Source organism: Mobula hypostoma, chromosome 1 (assembly GCF_963921235.1).
Source record: "Mobula hypostoma chromosome 1, sMobHyp1.1, whole genome shotgun sequence".
NCBI lineage: Eukaryota > Metazoa > Chordata > Chondrichthyes > Myliobatiformes > Myliobatidae > Mobula > Mobula hypostoma.
Genome location: NC_086097.1, coordinates 76,690,507 through 76,712,737, shown reverse-complemented (window position 1 = coordinate 76,712,737; position 22,231 = coordinate 76,690,507). Strand labels below are relative to the sequence as shown.

Below are 22,231 nucleotides of genomic sequence, written 5' to 3'. Positions count from 1 at the left end.
ATTATTCAGACATGCATTCAGCTGCAAAATCATCCAATTCTTACTCTCACTGGCACGCGGCAGAGGCAACAATGCAGAAATTACTTCCCTGGAGGTCCTGCTTTTCAGCTTTCTACCGAACCCCCTATATTTTCTCTTATGACCTCTTCCCTTTTCCTATCTATATCATCGGTACCAATAGGTACCATGACTTACAGCTGCTCACTCTTCCCTTTTAGAACATGGTGGACCTGATCCAAGACATCCTTGATCCTGGCAATTGGGAGGCAACATACCATCTGAGTGTGTCTTTCATGTCCACAGAATCTCCTGTCTGCTCTGCTAACTACGGAATCCCCTATCACTACTGCACTCCTCTTCTTACCCCTTCCCTTCTGAGCCACAGAATCAGGCTCAATTCCAGAGACTTGACTGCTGTGTTTTTTTTTCTGCTTGATCCTCCCCCCAACAGTATCCAAAGCTGTATAGCTGTACCTTGCAGTGTTATTGGCTACTGGTAATTTATGGTTCTCCCAGACCCTAAATCTAACAAGATTACTTCTGCAAATCTGCCATTCTACACAATACACAGCTTATCTGAGAATTCTCTCAGGCTTAACAAGTCAACAACAGAAACTCCTTGTGCCCACATTTAATTGTTCTGAATAGAGTGTCCCAGAGCAAGAATCAGTTCAGAGTACACAAAATGGGGGTCTGCAAGGACAGCCTCTCAAAATGGCCACCTCCATTTCCTTCAAACACATGGTAACTACCAAGACAATTAGCCTGCCTGCTTCCACTGTCCTTATTTCATTCGAATCCACTGATCTGCAGACTGTAGTTCTTTCTGCCCAACCACATCTTGCAGGTGTCGTCATCAGGAACACTAGGGATCTCCCTGCCTTCCCACATCCTGCAAGAGGAGAATTCCATTATCCTGCCTGGCATCTCCAGTGTTCTAACTTGAAATAAGAAAGATAGAAATAAAAATTAAACAGTAAAAAATCTACCTACAGTCTTTGTCTCTCCTCACTGAAGCCTCTATGAGCCAAAGCCAGAGTTCTCCACTCTGACAATGTCCACTTCTGCATTGGTTGCTCCACTTAAACTACTTTTTATTGGCCCTTGCCAAGTTCCTAATTATGCACAATCCAATGTCTCCTTGGGAACCGAGGCACACAGAATGTCCTGACTGCCTCCGCTCGCTACTTTTGAACTCTCTCTCTTGCTACACAATCCAGCATCACCTCAGGAGCTGTGGCACACATGTGGCAGCTGGTACCATAGCATTAAGACAAGAACTGTTAAGATGGGAAAACAGCTTCCCCCAGGCTATAAGATCACTGAATTCGATTCCACCACCCAGGTCTCATCACATATGAAGCATCAGTAGTGTCATATGTTTACTTTTTAACTTGAGTCATAAATGCACCTTTTTATTTGTTAATTTATTCATGGTAATTTTACTTTATGTGTTGTGTATGCGAGTTGCATGCACTGTGTTGTGCACCTTGGTCTGGAGGAACATTGTTTCCTTTGGCAGTATATGGTTAAATGACAACTTGAGCCTGTTCTTGGGGTGAGGCAGACTTTCTGGGAAGGGGATAATAATTAGCTTTATATTGCAGAGAGGTTGGAATTAGGCTGCATGGAACAAAGGGTTTATCTCTGACAGGTGAGGCATGGCTTGCTGCAGTGTTAAGATTTTGGTGGAGTCTCTTGATTGATATCTCCTGACATGTCTTTTCTAATGATCTGTGTCCTACTTCTCTGCTCTCACTCCCTCTTCTGCAGAACACAGCAGTAGTAGAGTTCTCTTTGCTCTCACTTTCCAAGTCACCATCCTTTGCACTCAATGAATTGTCCTTCACATAATCTACTAACCACATGATTACATCTACAGCTAAACACTACTTGGTCTGAATCACCCCTCCTCCAACTTGGCTGCAACGTAAAACTTGTTTACTCACTCTTCAAGTCTAAACAAAGGATTTCCAACTTGAAATGTTAACCCTGTTTCTCTTTCCACAGACACTGTCTAACTGAGCATTTATAGCACTTCCTTTCATTTCAGAGTTCCAGATTTTTTATTTTAATTTTCTTATATTTCTTTTGTTCAAGTTCAGGATGGGGATGGGACTAGTCAAGGTGATGTAAAGGTTTGCCTTCAATTTTAAAGAGGCACATTTAGTAGCTACTAATATTTCTGATTCAAAAGAGAAGGATTATTCTCTTTGAGCTAATACAAGTAAAGCATGTTATTAAGTATGTGCTTACTAAGATTTCTCAAGAAAATAAATCAACAACCTCAGTACTTTGTGAACCCTTTGAGTTTATTTCATTTTAACTGTTCATTTCTATATTTAAAAATCAAATTTAAAAAATATTCTGTGAGCTTGCACTTTCCAATTAACACTTTAAATAAAAATATATTCAAAAAATTTCATGTCATTGTCAGCAAATTAAATTGCTGATGAGTAAAATTGTATTATTAATTTAATGTCTTTTTGGCCATCATCCAAGGCAACACAGGAAATATTCTCCCTTTGATAGTCAAGACACAATTACCTGCAGATTCAGCATCAATTGAGTAAAATCATTTAATGGGGTTTTTCACATAAAAAATGTTTGCAAATGCTACAGGGTAAAAATATTGTCAGTCCGGATTATCTCACAAAATTCCCATGTCTGTTTTTTTTTAACCTCATCATCTCATGAAACTGTTACAGGCTGGTTTAGTTTGGGTGTTTTAATGCAAGATGTGTGCCCACCCACTGCTCTGCCTCCTAAATGGCATTGCAGCAAATAGCCCTCTTCAAAATGGTCAGTTTCCTTCTACTTGGCAGTGAAGGTCACCTCCCCTTTACCTTCATTAAGCTCAAGGCAGCAAACAGCTTAGCGTTAAGGTGAAGTCTGAGAATCAGACTACTGAAGAATCCAACCCTGGGAAAAATGGGGACCCTTTCATCTCCTGCTAATATTACATCTTCATAGACATAAAATTGTGATTAACCACTCAAAAAAAATCCAACCGATTTCCATAATCCTATTCACAACATTGAATTATGCCTTTGGATAGATAGCAGAGCAGAAGAATGTAAAGGTGGAAACATCACCTGGCAACAGATTCAATCTTTTGCTTCACTGCTGCACTTGGCATCATATTCAGCAGCAGTTCTATAATCTATGGAGTTGAGGGGCTGAATATACTTTGCATTTGGCCTAACATGCTTTATACTAGCCACAGCTGCCCCTATTCATTCAAATAGATCTTCGATGAAATTTTCCAAATTTTTACTTTTAATATTAATGGTTCAGTTACTTTAAGATGAATGTGATTTGAAGTAAATTTAGAATGTTTTTGAATTTTGTAAACAATTTTTAGCTCTGAAGTGACTGATTATCGGAGAGATTCGGAAGCTATGGAAAAGTCCTTTGATGGCATGAGCTTTCAAACTGTTATCAGGCAATTTGTAAGCATGAAGACAGTTTCTATGTCCAGACTTGTGGTCCAATCCAATTCAATCAACAGCAATAGCAATGGGTATGGATCTGCACATTCACAATCTCTCAGTATGATTGTGGGTTTCCGGAATGTGAGAGCTGGGCCATGTCCACCTCTATCTGGTTCCATGATTTCTTCAACCACGGTATATGTAATCAGCAAATATTTATGATGATTTTATCAGCTGAAAGAGTTCTCATAGACTAGAAACAAAGGTTGACTTTGATAAGTTTTCATAGGATGAATCTGTTTACTTATTACATCAGAGTCCTTAAATCTTATGTTTGTCAGTCAGGAAGCACCACAATATTGCATCATAAAACCATCAGGAAGGAGGTACAGAAGTCTGAAAGCACACACTCAGTGGTTCAGGAACAGATTCTTCCCCTCTGCCATCTGATTTCTAAATGAACATGAACCCATGAACTCTACCTCACTACTTTTATTTTTATTTCTGTTATTTTGATATACATATATATACTTAATTAATCTAACTCAGTTTTTTTTCTCTATATTTATTATATTGTACTCCTGCCATAAAGGAACAAAATTCATGACATATGCCAATGATATTAAATCTGAATCTGATTCATCAATAAGCAAAGCAAGATGAGAAAAGAAACTACCTACCCATGTCACTGAATAAATGTTTCCTATAATAGAAAAAAACTTTGTCAGCAAAGTTTTTTTTGTAAAATCTATGGTATTTCTTTTTTCCTATGAATGCCTGCAGGAAGACAAATCTCAGTGTAGAATATGGTAATATATATTTACTTTGATAATAAATTTTGAACTTTGAAAGGCAGTTCAGCTAAAGTTTGGATACTGCTGCCATCTCACTTTAGGCATTACCAGATATTGTTGCAAAATTCACCATACCTGATCACTAATTTATGATTGAATATTTTCCCTAAGAACAAATTAATCAATAAAGAGATACAAAATAATAAACAAAAATCGCATTTCCCTTTCAGTTGAAGTGAAAACAGTTGAATAAACTGCTTTTCATCCCATCACTAAAAGGAGTAAATTTTAAAAAATAATTATACAATTACACAACAAATTTAAGGAATTTGCCCTATGAAAGCAAGTTTAGAGTTCAACACTTTGACTGCATGCTTGTAAGAAGAAGGGTGAAAAACCAATGAAATAAACATACCCATTTGGTGAAATCAATTGGCTAGCATGTTAAAAAAGAAACAGCAAAGAGAGAATAAATTACAAGTACATTTCTCTATCTTATCCAGATAAATCCTTTGACTTTGCACGTTGGAAAACTCTTTTATTTATTGTTCATGGGATATGGACGTTGCCAAACTGATTGCCCATCCTAATTACATTTGAACAAAGAAGGCTGTTCAGAGAACACCACACTGCAGGGTCTGGTTTAGGCCGGAAAGTTTGGACTTTGCCAATTTTCTTCCCAGAAGGAACCAATTGGAGTTTACTGCAGCTGCAGAAAACAAAAATTGACATAAAACATCTGCTGTGTAGTGGGCTGAATCACCTTCTTCAGTTAGCTGTACATTCCTGATGAGAACAGTACACCAAATAATCCAGCTATCAACATACACGGGGAATAGATTTTAAGAGCTGCAAATAAATCCAACAGTTAAATTAATTTGCAAAGTCACACAAATATGCAAAATTCAGCAAAGAAAATGCATGAACTTGACAACACACTTGCCAAAATAATATCAATGATTTATTATTAATAATGAATTCAACAAAATAAGTGATTTTCAAATAACATGATATATCTTAGCACGACATTAGTCTGTACCATTCTGAGTAAGGAGAGTTTTAAGCACCTCAAAAAATAGAGTGGAACTTAAAATCTGAAACTGGAGTATTATGCACCATTAAAGAAAAGATCTGAGATGATTTTATTTTAAATAAAGAGAACATTGCAGGTGGGAACATGTACTGAATCTTCTTGATTCTGAAACAATGAGAACCTACACCAAAGAAGCCAATTTAAATAGAATTTGCTGGTCCAGGATTTGCACAAGGTTTTTCTGACCTTATTTCAACCCAACAAAGATGATATTTCATTTCTTTATGCCTTCAGTCATCTGGGTTCCCCTTAAATGCCTCCATGGGTGTGCACCTTAACTAACTCACATGGTAGTAAGTCCCAAATCCTCACCACTCCTTCAATACGGAACATATCATTTAGATTTATTATGCAGCATCTAATAGTGATGATGTGTTCTTTTGACTTCATTTACACATGAAAGCATCTTAGGACTAATTTTACATTCAGGGTGAACCATGAACATGACCCTCAAGAAAACTGTCAATAAAAATCTATCATTCTGCATGATGAGGACTTCTCCTTTATCAATGTCCCTTTAAGGAGGGATCTCTGATGCTTTGGTGTCGGTAAGCTAACTGAGTGAACAATCCCATGAAGGAATTCTCATGAACTAGAAACCAAGAGTTTCTTTGATGAGGTTTCAAACATTTTACAGAACTCTCATTACAGATAAGAATCTCTTTTTCATCACTGACAAGTTAAGTACACAATTAGCAGGGCCAGCTTGTTCATTCTAATGATCCTTTCTCAATAATCCTAGAGCTGGCTGACTGCCACTTTTGTGTTGGAAGGGGCCGTCACAAGTCAACCACATAGGACAGGCAGTATAAGGACGACAGATTTGCTTGCCTCGAAGAAATTAGTGAACCAGATGGGCATTTACATCAAGCCTGTCCCTCTCTCCAGACACTCAAGCGGACCTGCTGAGTATTTTGGTTACTTTTTGTTTTCAATTATGGATATCTGGCAGGTTAGTCGATGTAATTGATGTTTTTATTTTCTAATTATTTAACAGAATCAACACCTCCTCCAGCAGTTATGGTAATGTCTTCATATCCACTGATAAGACTTTAAGACTTTGAGTAATATAACAAATGAGCCATCATAGCTACAGAAGTAGTTTAGGAAAAAGCTGAAATACCATAAATCATTTATTTTAAATTTAAAATCAATTATGTTTTGAAATAATTTATCGAAGGGAAATAAAATCTACGCATATATATTTCTCTCTAGGGCCAGTAAGTTTGATATGGAATACTTCTGAAGATTTCTTATAAATTTCCTTCAAATCGACTAGACTGCACAAAACAAAGCAAAATTTGATTCTCCATGAGCCTGTGGTGGTAAACCATATATATATATAAATGTTGTAACTGGGTTACCTGTCTGGACACGACCCTCTGCTGACTGCTCCTGTGGCTCCTCCCACAGAACCCTGAATAAAGGCGATTGTGCCACTGCTCCTCCCTCAGTCCGGGGCAGATACTCAGCAGGGACATGGACCATTTACTGCTAATTAAAGCCTTTCAGTATTTACTCTACTTCCAGTCTTTTGGAGTAATTGATAGTGCATCACCTGTTAAGAGAAGATTAAGGAGCCCTACACCCTGACTGCAAATGTTGAATCACTGATCACAATATCTGGATTTCGCGTTAACCTATTCTATGTGGAAATCCTGGTTGATGTTCATTTTACAGTGTAATGAAGGCACCACTTTTTTTTGTTGATGCAATATCTGCAAAATCCAAGCCACTTTGCATTCTACTCTGTCAAACCCATGAATCATTATGAAGATCTCTATCAGACCAATCCTTTTGTTTGCAATGAGATAAACCTCCCAGCCTACTCAGACTTCTCCAATAGCTCTACTTTCTCAATTTTGGTGCTGTACTCAATATATATTTAAGAATATTCTTTCTCTAGTGCCCACACATTGGCTTTGTAACGAGGAGGCCTGACTGATATACTCCAGTGTGATCTAATCAGTATATAAATTTTAACACACAGTACATTCTTTGTTCCACCATGCTTTAGGGTAATAGTCTTTGCAACAGTGTACAATTTGGATGTTGATTTGTGGTGCCAATTCTATTCAAATCAACTTGATACGAGTCTGTAAATAGGTATTTTCTAAACAGCAATGATGAGCAGACTAGTGTAAATACTTTAAACAAAGAAAAATCCTATGGCCTGGAAATAGCATTCACTCTAGAGCATAATGGAGTGGAAAAATCAAATACTTAAATGTTTGATAGTTACCCCTTCATTGCTCATTTCACTTGTACTGGTTAACATCTCCTGCAAGGCTCTGACAGACAATGACTGCTCCAGCACAAAAACACAGATGGAAAGGTCTGGAGGAACATACTGCAAATAAAGAACAAAAAAAAACATGTTAGTCATCACAGTAATGGACATCTGTACTTTGAATTGCACAATGACAAAACTAGATAGTAAAAGAAAAGAGATGACGTGAAGAATTAAGATCCATCTTTTACTTTTGTCTGTTTTGTTTATCTGGTATCAAGTCCGTTGCCAAGTTACTCAACCATGTGCTTGAATTTGTAACAACAGGATAGGTAATATGGTACAACTTGTAAAAATCCATGGAACTATGCAAAAGCTAATACACCTTTCTGGGACATTGGCGTTTGATCAGCTTCTGTGTTGTTCGATTATTCATGCTGTTCAAATTGGCCACTTCGTGATGCCACTGCTCTAAACTGTAGTAGGAGAATGCTGGCTCCTTACATATAACACAAATGATGAGTGCCATGGGGGATTTTATACTTCTGACAAAGAATTAAAGGCCAAATGGCAATTTCTTGAATTTTCTCTCTATCCCACTTTCTCTGGGTTCCGGGTTGATCTTTAGTGATTAACAAAGATAAAAGAGACACGAGAACACCCCAGCCAAACTCCACCCTGAATACAAATATAAATGCACTCCCAGCAGTGGTTTATATCCCTGATTTCCTCCAAATAATACAAAATTAATATTCTGACTGAGATCAGTTCTGACCAGGAAGTAAACTTGCAAGTTAAGATCATTATTACTGTACCTTCAACTGTCTTCCATATAGGAAGAACATATTTTCCTAAAAGATTCTTTTCCATTGAATTGTATTTAAATTTCAAGTGAACTCTTAAAACTCCACCACAATTAGGTAACTGCAGATAAGTACAATTGCGTATGTTTGGTCAGGAACCAGACAGTACATAAGAAAGTTAATATGAAGATGAACTAGCTGACCATTAAGGAAGTGGAATTATCAAATATAAAGATGTTATTAGTAATGCAACGTATGGGATTATTCATCGAGACACGGGAAATCTTCCACTTTGTACTTAAATTTTCCCTTCCTTTGAATAAATACGTAGACAAATGTTAACATTCAATAACTGCAGTCGTTACTGAATCTTTATATACAGTAATACTTCATGAGGTCTGATACTAGTAACAAAACCACATATTATGTAACTGCTCTGCCAGCGTGTTGTGGTCATAAAACATTAGAATGGTTAATGCAGCTTTTCATACACTGCGATGACCCTTCAGTTTCTGAAATTAAAATCTTACCTGTAATGTAAAACACACTGTATGTATACTCTTTCAAATTAACTTATATACCATTTCTAAAATAATTCTAGTATTCTGAAAGCAAATATAAATTTGGTGCAGAATATTATTTAACATGGTTAGCTTTTCTATTTATTTTTATATTGATGAAATGTTTTTTTCACACATTCCATGGTTTAAATTAAACTAAGCACTACTAGGCCAGAAATATCAATGGGTGAACCATGCAAGAGCAGGCTCGTTTCATGGAACATCTGGCCGTGATCTTCGCATGCCCAGACTTACCTAGGCCATTGTGGCGAACTTCTGTGATGCTTGTGGTATGGTCCAGATGGTGAGTTTACCATTGCTGGCATGGGCTAGAGGACTTCCCTCTGGAAAATGTTTGGGGGATATGGCAGGTTGGAGTAGAACTTCACCTGCCCTGAAATCACGCAAGTTATTTTCATTGCTGAAATGGCTCCGACATGGGCACATTTGAAAACTATTAAAATTAAAATGAATATTTAAAAAACGAATGTAAACATTGAAAAAAATCTATTAAAAACAAAAACAAATATTGGAGGAATTAAACTAAATTAAAGTAACTTTAATAATTAATTTTCCCTTTGTCTTCCGAGTCCCTGGCCTACAAAGCTCATCAAAATCATAAAGTAATACTGTGGATTATCAGCAAGTCTGCCATTGTTGCAGCCCAGCTTGAATGGTCCAGTGATGTGACAAACTGATCAGTTTGGCTCCCCTGGGCAGCCACATTTCATAAATCATGATCAAACTCCAAGGCTGACTTCAGTTTGAGTCATTGATCAGTGCAGTTCCACCAGGACTACTCAGGTCATTTTATTCACCCTTTCACCCACCAAGACATTTTATGTGATTTCCTCATTTCTCATTCTAATTCAAGGTACTATCACAGAATTTTAACCACATTTACACAACTTGGTCTACACAAAGAATCCACGACGAGACTGCATGGCTGTTTAGAAGGTTGCCGACCACACGGCACACTTGCTAAAGAAGTGTACCTTTGTGCACGTGTATGATGTGCTCATTTTCTGTGCCTGTTACTCTATCTTGCTCTCTGAAGAAGGCTGCCAACTTAAATATATCTTGTATTCCACTCAAACTGTGCAGTGGACTCACAGCAACACAAAAACGGGCTGTAATATTGGATGAAACAATTTAGTGTGTACTGAGGACTCAGGCTGACCAGGACTTATCAGCTTCAAGCTGCACCTGGGCAATACATATTATGTTAATCAGTTATCAATTAAATAATGTAAGAGCAAAAAGGAGTAAGGCTCTTCAAAAACACAATAGATTCTACAGATGCTGGAAATCTTGAACAACACACTCTAAATATTGGAGGAACTCAGCAAGTCAGGCAGCATCTAAGAATGGGAATAAACAGACTTCACGTGAGCATGCCCAGCAACACAAGCATTGACCTGCCTAACCGAATTAGACTGGAATCAAACAAGAGGAATTCTGCAGATGCTAGAAATTCAAGCAACACACATCAAAGTTGCTGGTGAACGCAGCAGGCCGGGTAGCATCTCTAGGAAGAGGTGCAGTCGACGTTTCAGGCCAAGACCCTTCGTCAGGACTAACTGAAGGAAGAGCTAGTAAGGGATTTGAAAGTGGGAGGGGGAGGGGAAGATCCAAAATGATAGGAGAAGACAGGAGGGGGAGGGATGGAGCCGAGAGCTGGACAGGTGATTGGCAAAGGGATATGAGAGGATCATGGGACAGGAGGCCCAGGGAGAAAGACAAGGGGGAGGGGGGAAAAACCCAGAGGATGGGCAAAGGGTATAGTCAGAGGGACAGAGGGAGAAAAAGGAGAGAGAGAGAGAGAGAGAAAGAATGTGTGTATATGAATAAGTAACAGATGGGGTATGAGGGGGAGGTGGGGCATTAGCGGAAGTTTGAAAAGACAATGTTCATGCCATCAGGTTGGAGGCTACCCAGACGGAATATAAGGTGTTGTTCCTCCAACCTGAGTGTGGCTTCATCTTTACAGTAGAGGAGGCCGTGGATAGACATATCAGAATGGGAATAGGATGTGGAATTAAAATGTGTGGCCACTGGAAGATCCTGCTTTCTCTGGCGGACAGAGCGTAGGTGTCCAGTCTGCGTCGGGTCTCGCCAATATATAGAAGGCCACATCAGGAGCACCAGAAGCAGTATATCACCCCAGCCGACTCACAGGCGAAGTGTCGCCTCACCTGGAAGGACTGTCTGGGGCCCTGAATGGTGGTAAGGGAGGAAGTGTATGGGCATGTGTAGCACTTGTTCCGCTTACAAGGATAAGTGCCAGGAGGGAGACCAGAGGGGATAGAGCGGACGAATGGACAAGGGAGTCGCGTAGGCAGCGATCCCTGCGGAATGCAGAGAGAGGGGGGGAGGGAAAGATGTGCTTAGTGGTGGGATCCCGTTGGAGGTGGCGGAAGTTACGGAGAATAACCACCAGCCTCCGGGTCCAACATATTATTCTTTAAGAGACTACTAGACAAGTATATGGAGGAATCTAAGGTGGGGGCTTATATGGGAGGCAGGGTTTGAGGGTCGGCACAACATTGTGGGCCAAAGGGCCTGTACAGTGCTGTACTATTCTATGTTCTATAACTAACAGCATACTGTATATTTAAGGTAATTTTTAGGAGAATTAAAAGGCATTTTAGGAAAAATAATTCAGCCAAAGGTTGGAAGGAGTCTGACACCCACTACCTGAAAGATGGATGAAAATCCATAGTGAATATCCATGTCTTTATTCACTAGTGCTCAAACAGAGCCAATAACAAAACGGTATATCACGGAAAACATGAAGGTATTGTTCATGCCTACCATCTCTCCGGCCTCTGTCAATAACTTTGCACACGATCTCAGCTCTAAAGTTACAGATGTCACTGATACAATCACCCCCACAAAAGTAATGTAACATGCTGTAAGGTTTCACTGATAATGTAATGGTTTCTCTGTAGCAGCAATGTTTGAGTTATGACTAGAGATAATGGGGTTTGGAATGCTGCTGTTCTTTCCTGTGAGTCTGGAAGAAAGGCTTTCACATTTTTGCCGGGGAGAGATGAGGAGAGAAGACACGAATGGAGAGAGTTGGTAGACCGCCAGACAGGGTGGACTCGAAGCGAGGGTCTGAAGGGCAACGACGATTGGAGGAAGTCGATGGTGGACGATCGGCTTATCAGTGAGCTCCGACATTGCGCAACAGACTGTTTAATAAGATTGGGCCCTTTTTTTCTTTTTTTTATTTCTTTACTAACCATAACTGAAAACTATAATTCAAAGTAAGAATTATAAAGCTTAATCGTCTAATCGCATATTGTGTACTGTTTGTTATTTCGGGGTACTGATTTGTAACAGGGGACACCGTGCAGCATCCACCCAAACGAGATTTCTTAAGTTTGGCCAGACCAGGGACTATCACCCCCTATATTAAGTCGCTAGCCGAAGCGAGAGGTACAATAAAAATAGTTTCTGGAAAGAAAAAATGCACCATGGAGAAACACCTTGCTGGTTAAACTCCAAAAGAGACAGTGCCAAGAAGCTGAACACAGGTGGCGGAAAACAAAACTCCAGCTCCATCGCAACATTTACAAACTTGTATAAAGAAAAACTCTTCGCATCTATAATTTAGAGTTGAGACATGCAAGACAGTCCTTCTTCTCTGATATTATAAACAAAAGCAGCAATAGCGTGCGTGCTTTATTTGCTACAGCTGAGAGGCTCACGCATTCTCCTTTATCAGGAGAACCTAAATTTCTGTCTATAAAATCATGTAATGACCTCGCATTCTTTTTTACTGTCAAAATTCAGAAGATTAGACATACTGTTATTGTCTCTGCATCAGGCAGAGGCCAGTCATCCTTTCATTAACTTAGAACTAATTTAGTTAAGGTGACACAATTCAAAACCCATTGACTATAAAACTCTACAAGAAATTGTACTACTCCTGAAATCCTCCTCCTGTTCCCTTGACATTTTACCTACAACCTTGTATAAAAATGTTTTTAGCTGCATGGCGCCAGACATTCTGCAAATAGTTAACACTTCTGTCCTGAAAGATGGATGAAAATCCATAATGAATATCTATGTCTTTATTCACTAGTGCTCAAACGCCCTGCTTCCCAAAAGCCCTGAAAACAGCAGTTATTCAGCCTCTTTTAAAAAGGAACAACCAGGATGCCTCAGTAATTAAAGACTACAGGCCTATATCAAACTTACCATGTTTAAGAAAAACCATTGAAAATGTTGTTTATCTGCAACTCAGTAGCTTTTTGGTACTAAGCAACTGTCTGGACCGTTTCCAGTCTAGATTTCGACAACACCATAACACTGAGACTCTTCTGGTCAAGGCTTTAAATGGTATCTGCTTAACCCATGATGATGATGAGGATAACATTTCAGTTTTGGTTTTACTGGATCTTAGTGCTGCTTTTGACACAGTAGGTCATGGCACATTAATGGACAGACTGGAAAACTGGGAGGGATTTTCCAGTACTGTTCTAAAGTGGTTTAAATTTTATTTACAGGGTAGGAACTATTCTGTATCAATTTGTAGCTACATATCTGATCAAACAAAAATGATATGCTAAGGGCCTCTTCTTGTTTAACCTACGTGCTCCCTCTAGCTCAAATCATGGTATGCAACAAAATTTCTTATCTTAGTTATGCAGATACCACTCAGATTTATATAACAGTGTCCTCAAGTGACTGTGTTGCCATCATCATCATCATCATCAGGTGCCATGCCCAATTTGAGCCTTGACTGCCATGGCCCACACACTCCTGTTTCGGGTCAAGTGGATCAACTCATTGGTATTCGTTTCCAGTTCTCTGGCTGCTGTCTCCATCATCATTTGTCTTTGTCTTCCTCTTGCTTTCTTCCCTTCAGCTTTTCCCATAATTACCGTGCATTCTAACTCCTCCTTTCCTAATCACGTCCAATGAAGTTACATTGCCTTTTCATGATCTCATATATTATTTCTCTTTTTGTGCTTGCTCTGTTCATGACATCCTCGTTAGATATTAATTTCATCCATGATATTCTTTGCATCCTCCTCAAAAACCACATCTCTGCTGCTTCAATTGGTTTCCTCATATTACTAGATATTGTCCAATATTCTGATCCATATAACATAACTGGATAAATGTAACATTTCAGTACTCTGACGCGGGTTGTCGTGTCTAGTTTAGTATTGGTCAGTATACTCTTCATTCTCATAAGGGTGTCTTTTGCCATCCCTATTCTTCTTTTGATGTCCAAGTTGCACCTGCCATCAGATGTTACCCAGCTTCCTAAGTAGCAAAATTTCTGTACTTGTTATATGTCTTCCCCCGTTTATTCAGATAGGATTCTCCTTCTTTTTGGATATCACCATACATTGTCTTTTTGCAACTAATAGCTAGACCCATTTCTGCACTTTCTTTAACAACTATATCAATTAAGTTTTGTAGTTCTTCCTCCGTACTTGCAATTAATAGTGTCATCGGCATATCTGAAATTTTTGATGTTTTCACCCCCAACTTTGATTCCCAAGATGTCTCTTATTTTTTGTAATATTGTTCCACTGTACACATTAAACAAATCAGGAGAGAAAACATACCCTTGTCCAACACTACTCTTGATTTTCATAAACTGACTCACTTCTCCATCTATTCTTACAGCAGCAGTTTGTTTCCAGTACAGATTTCTGATTAGGTGGAGGTCTTTCAAATCTAGATCTAGAGTTTCCTGTAATATTTCAAATAACTTATTGTGCTTCACTTTATCAAATGCTTTTGTGTAGTCGATAAAACAAACAAATCTTTTTGCACTTGAATAGCTCGTTCTGGTAGTATCCTTAACATCAATATTGTGTTTTTTGTACCTTTGTCTTTCACAAAACCACATTGTTCCTTACCTATTTCAGCTTGTACCTTACTTTTAGCTCTTGTCATCAAAATTCTTAGAAGCATCTTGGTGAAATGACTCATTAAACTTATGGTCCTATGTAGTTCATATTCTATTGCTCCAGTTTCTTAGGAAGAGTGATAAATACTGATTTTTTCATCTCTTCTGGTATTATTCCAGTCTCATAAATATCATTAATTAAATCAGTAAGTTTTTCAATTCCATAATCTTCAAGGGCAATAATTTGTTCTATTACTAATTCATCAGGACCTGCTGCCTTTCCTTTTTCATTTTTTTCATTGCATTACGAACTTCAGATTTTAAAATACTTGGACCTTCAATGTTCTTAATTTCTGGTTTTTCACCTCGATCGTCTTCAAACAATTCCTGAATATACACAGTTTATCTGTTCATAATCTCATCTTTTTCCATGATAATGGTACCGTCCTTTGCTTTCAAACATCCACCTGAAGAACAGAGGAGCTTTTTTTACCAGTGATATTCTTGATTTGTTGATGTAACCTTTTTGGATCAGTAATAGGGATTTTTTCTACTTACTCACATTCCTGGTTTAACCATTTTTCTTTGGCTTTTTGACATAAGCTTTTAACTTTACAATCACTAAAAATCTGTACTGAACAAATCACTGATGGATGAGCCAACATTTCTTCCAGTTAAGCAAAGAGAAACTGAAATAATTGTTTTTGGTGTTAAAAAAAATGATTAAAAGTCAGTTCTCACTTAGAATCCCAGTTGTTACTGACCACAAACCAAGCCAGAAACCTTGGACTCCAACTTAAATTTCAACTACCACATTAAAACAATTACAAAGTCAGCCTACAACCATCTTAAAAATATAGTGGGAGTTAAAGGGCTTATGTCTCAGCAAGGTCTAGAAAAACTTGTCCATACATTTATTTTTAATAGACTTGACTACTGTAATGGCGTTTTCATAGGTCTCTGTAAAAAAATCCCTTAGACAACTGCAGCTCATTCAGAACACTGCTGTTAGAGTCCACAATAAGACCAAGAAAGTAGAACACATCACCCCAGTCTCAGATCACTACACTGGCTTCCTGTCCATCAGAGGGTTGACTTTAAAGTATTACTACTGGTTTATAAAGCACTGAATGGTCTAGGGCCAAAATACATCTCCGATCTCTTGCTGCATTAGGAACCTTCCTGAGCTCTCAGGTCATCTGGGGTGGGTCTGCTTAGCGTCCCCAGGGTCAAAACTAAACATGGTGAAGCAGCTTTTAGTTACTATGCTCCATGTATCTGGAATAACCTTCTAGAGGATCTGAAGTCTGCCCCAGCTTTAAGCTCTTTTAAATCGACACTTAAAACTTCTCTTTTCACTGTCTTTAATTAGGATCTCCTTCATTGTAACTTTTATTTCTTTATTTTTATGTGTGATATTACTCTCTTTAAATTGTCTGAAATTTGAAGTTTCATTTTTATCGTGTTCTATGTAAAGCACTTTGAACTGCCTTGTGTTTGAAGAGTGCTATACAAATAAACTTGCCTGTCTTGCCTTGCATTGTTCCCCGAGACTGTAGGACTACTGAACACCCTGGCACAACCCAGGTCTCATCACCGAAGAAGTACCAGTAGCATTATACTCCTTACATTTTAACTTGTGATGTAAAAGCACCTTATTATTTGTTAATTTGTGGACTGAGTCAGAGTGGGACGGCTTTGGCTCAACAGGCTTCGGTGAGAACAGGCAGAGGCCAGGGTAGGTTCCGGTAAGCTTTTTTTTTGTTCAGATAGTTTAGAGTAGAGAGGATGCCAGGCAGGATGTTGGAATGCTCCTCTTGCAGGATGTGGGAAGTCAGGGAGCCCTCCGGTGTCCCTGACAATGACACCTGCAAGAAGTGCATCCAGCTGCAGCTCCTAACAAAACGCGTTAGGGAACTGGAGCAGGAGCTGGATGACCTGCGGATCATTCGGGAGAATGAGGAGATTATAGATAGTAGCTACAGGGAGGTAGTTACGCCAAAGGAGCAGAGCACTGGAAATTGGGTCACTGTCAGGCGAGGGAAGAGGAAAGGGCAGGCAGAGCAGGGATCCCCTGTGGCCATTCCCCTCAACAACAAGTATACTGCATTGGATACTGTTGTGGGGGATGACTTACCTGGGACAAGCTGCAGTAGCCGGATCTCTGGCAATGAGTCTGGCTCTGCAGTGCAGAAGGGAGGGGGGAAAAGAGGAGAGCGGTAGTGATAGGGGACTCAATAGTTAGAGGTGCAGATAGGAGGTTCTGTGGTCGTGACAGAGAATCCAGGATGGTTTGTTGCCTCCAGGGTGCCAGGTTCAAGGATGTCTCTGATCGATTACATGACATTCTGAAGTGGGAGGGTGACCAGCCAGATGTTGTGGTGCACATCCGTACCAATGACATAGCAAGGAAGAGTGAAGAGGTCCTGGACAGTGAGTATAGAGAGCTTGGTAGGAAGTTGAAAAGCAGGACCATGAGGGTGGTAATCTCAGGATTGCTACCTGTGCTAGGTGCCAGTGAGGGTAGGAATAGGATGCTCTGGAGGATGAACAAGTGGCTGAGGAACTGCTGTAGGGGGCAGGGTTTCAGATTTCAGGATAATTGGGACCTCTTCTGGGGCAGGTGGGACCTGTACAAGAGAGACGGGTTACACTTGAACTACAGGGGGACCAATATCCTTTCAGGGAAGTTTGTTAGTGCTATTGGGGAGGCTTTAAACTAGATTTGCAGGGGGATGGGAACCAGAGTGCCAGAGCTGACAGTGTGGCTGGGGTGAAAATAAATGTTGTTAAAAGTTCAAGCAAATCCGCTAATAGAAATGTTGTGAATGGTGGTAAAAATCTTCTGAGGTGTATATATTTCAATGCTAGGAGTATTGCGGGGAAGGCAGATGAGTTGAGGGCGTAGATTGACATGTGGAATTATGACGTTATAGCAATTAGTGAAACTTGGCTACAGGAGGGGCAGGACTGGCAGCTTAATATTCCAGGGTTCCGATGTTTCAGATGTGATCGAGGCAGAGGAATGAAAGGTGGGGGAGTAGCATTGCTTGTTAGGGAAAATATTACAGCAGTGCTCAGGCAGGACAGATTAGAGGGCTTGTCTACTGAGTCCTTATGGGTGGAACTGAGAAACAGGAAAGGTATGGCCATATTAGTGGGATTGTATTACAGACCACCCAGTAGTCAACAAGAATTGGAAGAGCAAATCTGCAGGGAAATAGCAAGCAACTGCAGGAAACATAAAGTTGTGGTGGTAGGGGATTTTAATTTTCCATATATTGATTGGGACTCCCATACTGTTAGGGGTCTAGATGGTTTAGAGTTTGTAAAATGTGTTCAGGAAAGTTTTCTAAATCAATATATAGAGGGACCAACTAGAGGGGATGCAATATTGGATCGCCTGTTAGGAAACGAGTTAGGACAAGTGATGGAAGTCTGTGTAGGGGAGCACTTTGGTTCCAGTGATCATAACACCATTAGTTTCAACTTGATCATGGACAAGGATAGATCTGGTCCTAGGGTTGAGGTTCTTAACTGGAAGAAGGCCAAATTTGAAGAAATGAGGAAGGATCTAAAAAGCGTGGATTGGGACAGGTTGTTCTCAGGCAAGGATGTGATCGGTAGGTGGGAAGCCTTCAAAGGAGAAATTTTGAGAGTGCAGAATTTGTATGTTCCTGTCAGGATTAAAGGCAAAGTGAATAGGAATAAGGAACCTTGGTTCTCAAGGGATATTGCAATTCTGATAAAGAAGAAAAGGGGGTTGTATGACATGTATAGGAAGCCCTCTAATCTGTCCTGCCTGAGCACTGGAGTAAATAACGTCCTTGAGGAGTATAAGAAGTGCAAGAAAATACTTAAGAAAGAAATCAGGATTGCTAAAAGAAGACATGAGGTTGCATTGGCAGTCAAAGTGAAGGATAATCCAAAGAGCTTTTACAGGTATATTAAGAGCAAAAAGATTGTAAGGAATAAAATTGGTCCTCTTGAAGATCAGAGTGGTCACCTATGTGTGGAACCAAAGGAAATGGGAGAGATCTTAAATAGGTTTTTTGCGTCTGTATTTACTAAGGAAACTGGCATGAAGTCTATGGAATTCGGGAAACAAGTAGTGAGATCATGGAAACTGTACAGATCGAAAAGGAGGAGGTCCTTGTTGTCTTGAGGAAAATTAAAGTGCATAAATCCCTGGGACCTGACAGGGTGTTCCCTCGGACCTTGAAGGAGACTGGTGTTGAAATTGCAGGGGCCCTGGCAGAAATATTTAAAATGTCGCTGTCTACAGGTGAGGTGCTGGAGGATTGGAGAGTGGCTCATGTTGTTCCGTTGTTTAAAAAAGGATCGAAAAGTAATCCGGGAAATTATAGGCCGGTAAGTTTAACGTCGGTAATAGGTAAGTTATTGGAGGGAGTACTAAGAGACAGAATCTACAAACATTTGGATAGACAGGGACTTATTAGGGAGAGTCAACATAGCTTTGTGCGTGGCAGGTCATGTTTGACCAATCTATTGGAGTTTTTCGAGGAGGTTACCAGGAAAGTGGATGAAGGGAAGGCAGTGGATATTGTCTACATGGACTTCAGTAAGGCCTTTGACAAGGTCCCGCATGAGAGGTTAGTTAGGAAAATTCAGTTGCTAGGTATACATGGAGAGGTGGTAAATTGGATCAGGCATTGGTTCAATGGAAGAAGCCAAAGAGTGGTAGTAGAGAATTGCTTCTCCGAGTGGAGGCCTGTGACTAGTGGTGTGCCACAGGGATCAGTGCTGGGTCCATTGTTATTTGTCATCTATATCAATGATCTGGATGATAATGTGGTAAATTGGATCAGCAAATTTGCTGATGATACAAAGATTGGAGGTGTAGTAGACAGCGAGGAAGGTTTTCAGAGCCTGCAGAGGGACTTGGACCAGCTGGAAAAATGGGCTGAAAAATGACAGATGGAGTTTAATGCAGACAAGTGTGAGGTATTGCATGTTGGAAGGACAAACCATGGTAGAACTTACAGGGTTAATGGTAAGGCACTGAGGAGTGCAGTGGAACAAAGGGATCTGGGAATACAGATACAAAATTCCCTAAAAGTGGCGTCACAGGTAGATAGGGTCATAAAGAGAGCTTTTGGTACATTGGCCTTTATTAATCGAAGTATTGAGTATAAGAGCTGGAATGTTATGATGACGTTGTATAAGGCATTGGTGAGGCCGAATCTGGAGTATTGTGTTCAGTTTTGGTCACCAAAATACAGGAAGGATATAAATAAGGTTGAAAGAGTACAGAGAAAGTTTACAAGGTTGTTGCCGGGACTTGAGAAACTCTGTTACAGAGAAAGGTTGAATAGATTAGGACTTTATTCCCTAAAGCGTAGAAGAATAAGGGGAGATTTGATAGAGGTATATAAAATTATGATGGGTGTCGATAGAGTGAATGCAAGCAGGCTTTTTCCACTGAGGCAAGGGGAGAAAAAAACCAGAGGACATGGGTTAAGGGTGAGGGGGGAAAAGTTTAAAGGGAACATTAGGGGGGCTTCTTCACACAGAGAGTGGTGGGAGTCACACAGAGAGTGGTGGGAGTATGGAATGAGCTGCCAGACGAGGTGGTAAATGCGGGTTCTTTTTTAATATTTAAGAATAAATTGGACAGATACATGGATGGGAGGTGTATGGAGGGATATGGTCTGTGTGCAGGTCAGTGGGACTAGGCAGAAAATGGTTCGGCACAGCCAAGAAGGGCCAAAAGGCCTGTTTCTGTGCTGTAGTTCCTATGGTTAATTTATTTGTGGTAATATTACTATATTTGTTATGTGCGTGAGCTGTACGTACTGTGTTGTGTACCTTGGTCCGGAGGGATTTTATTTTGTTTGGTGGTACGCATGTACATGGTTGACTGACAATAAACTGAACTTGAACTTCAATGCTATTATGGTATAACTCTACTTAGACCCCCATGACAACTGTACAAAATCCCTCTGTTGGGAGAAAGAATTATTGGTACCTTTTGTGAAAGATACATCAAAAGGAATAACTTGGGTACAAAAGATCTCCTAGGTAGTTGAATTACTTGTGAGAGTTGCTTACTTTCTGGTTTTATTGCCATTAGTGCAACTTATTGAGAAACTAACAAAAGTAAAGTACTAATCTGAATTTTGCTTTGCTTCTATCATTTAATTGCTGGATATGGATTAGAAGTCTCACAAACACAAGAAAATTGAAGTTGCTGGAAAACCAAAGCAATGTGCACAAAATGCTAGAGGAACTCAGCAGATCAGGCAGCATCTATGGAAAAGAGGAAACAGTTGATACTTCGGGCTGACACTCTTAATCAGGACAGATTATTTTCATTCTTGTTGATCACGGCAGTTGATGTCTGCCTCAGGTGAGATGTAGACTGCAGTCATGATGATAGCAAAGAACGAGACCAAGACAGAATGGTCCACAGATCCACATCTCAGTGGCTCTTCGTTCAACTCCACAAAATCTGGACAACATAGATACATGCATCATGATGTTCTTCATTGACTAAAGTTCAGCATTCAATATCATCATCCCGGCAAAACTCAAAAAAAGGGAACCAGAGGTCGAAAAGCCAGTTCTCATTGGGTGATCAGAGGTGGAGAGTGTCACCTACTTTAAATTCCTATAACTTCAGAGAATCTGTTCTGGACCCAGCACAAGTGTCTCGGCCCGAAATGTTGACTGTTTACTCTTCCATAGATGCTGTCTGACCTGTTGAGTTCCTCAAGCATTTTGTGTGTGTTGCTGTGGATTACAAGTGTTCAAGAAGCTGGGTAATAATTTTTAAAAATTCTTTAGTTGGAAGAAAACACTGAGATGATCAGAAAGAGCAATATCGATTACCACAACCTCAGAAGTGTTTAGACCTTTGGAAATGACTAGGTCAAGAACGTGGCCCTTGCTGTGTGTGGGCCCTGTCACATGCTGTGCCAGTCCATAATTGTCTAGGATGCAGAACAGTTCATTAGCACTACTGTCCTTGGGGTTATCAACATAATACCCAGTCAAAGTCAATGCAAACAATAGACAGTAGTTTCCCATCCCAATAGTCACATCCAAATGTTACAGTACCTCCTGACTGATGGTAGGGGATGAAAGAGATTGTTGCATGGATGGGAGGGATCACTGGCAATGTTAAATTCCCTGTGTACACAGCGCTCCTGATAACTACCTCTGATGGGTGGAAGATGATCCATTCAGAAATCTTTGCAATCCTTTATAGGGACTTGAGGTGCATGCCTTGTGATTCCTGAACCAGATGGTGATGCAGCTGGTCAAGACACCTTTGTGCCTGTAAAAATTGGTTAGAATTGGGGACGGGGCTGAGGCAGGAGGTGGCGGAGTCCTCACTCACCTCAATCTCCTCAGGAAGTGGAGATGCTGCTGTGCTTTGTTGACCAAAGAGGTATTGTTGAGGGACCATGTGAGAT

At 39.9% G+C, this 22,231-nt stretch overlaps 1 protein-coding gene across 9 annotated transcripts in view; it reads right to left on the bottom strand.

Annotated features, from left to right (window-relative positions):
- ryr3 (ryanodine receptor 3) overlaps window positions 1-22,231 on the bottom strand; it is a 380,840-nt gene that overhangs the window by 317,409 nt on the left and 41,200 nt on the right. For all 9 annotated transcript variants that reach the window (XM_063051027.1, XM_063051036.1, XM_063051064.1 and 6 more), the window contains exon 3: window positions 7,564-7,671. In XM_063051027.1, the coding sequence (XP_062907097.1) occupies window positions 7,564-7,671 (108 nt within the window). The remainder of the gene's footprint in view (window positions 1-7,563; window positions 7,672-22,231) is intronic.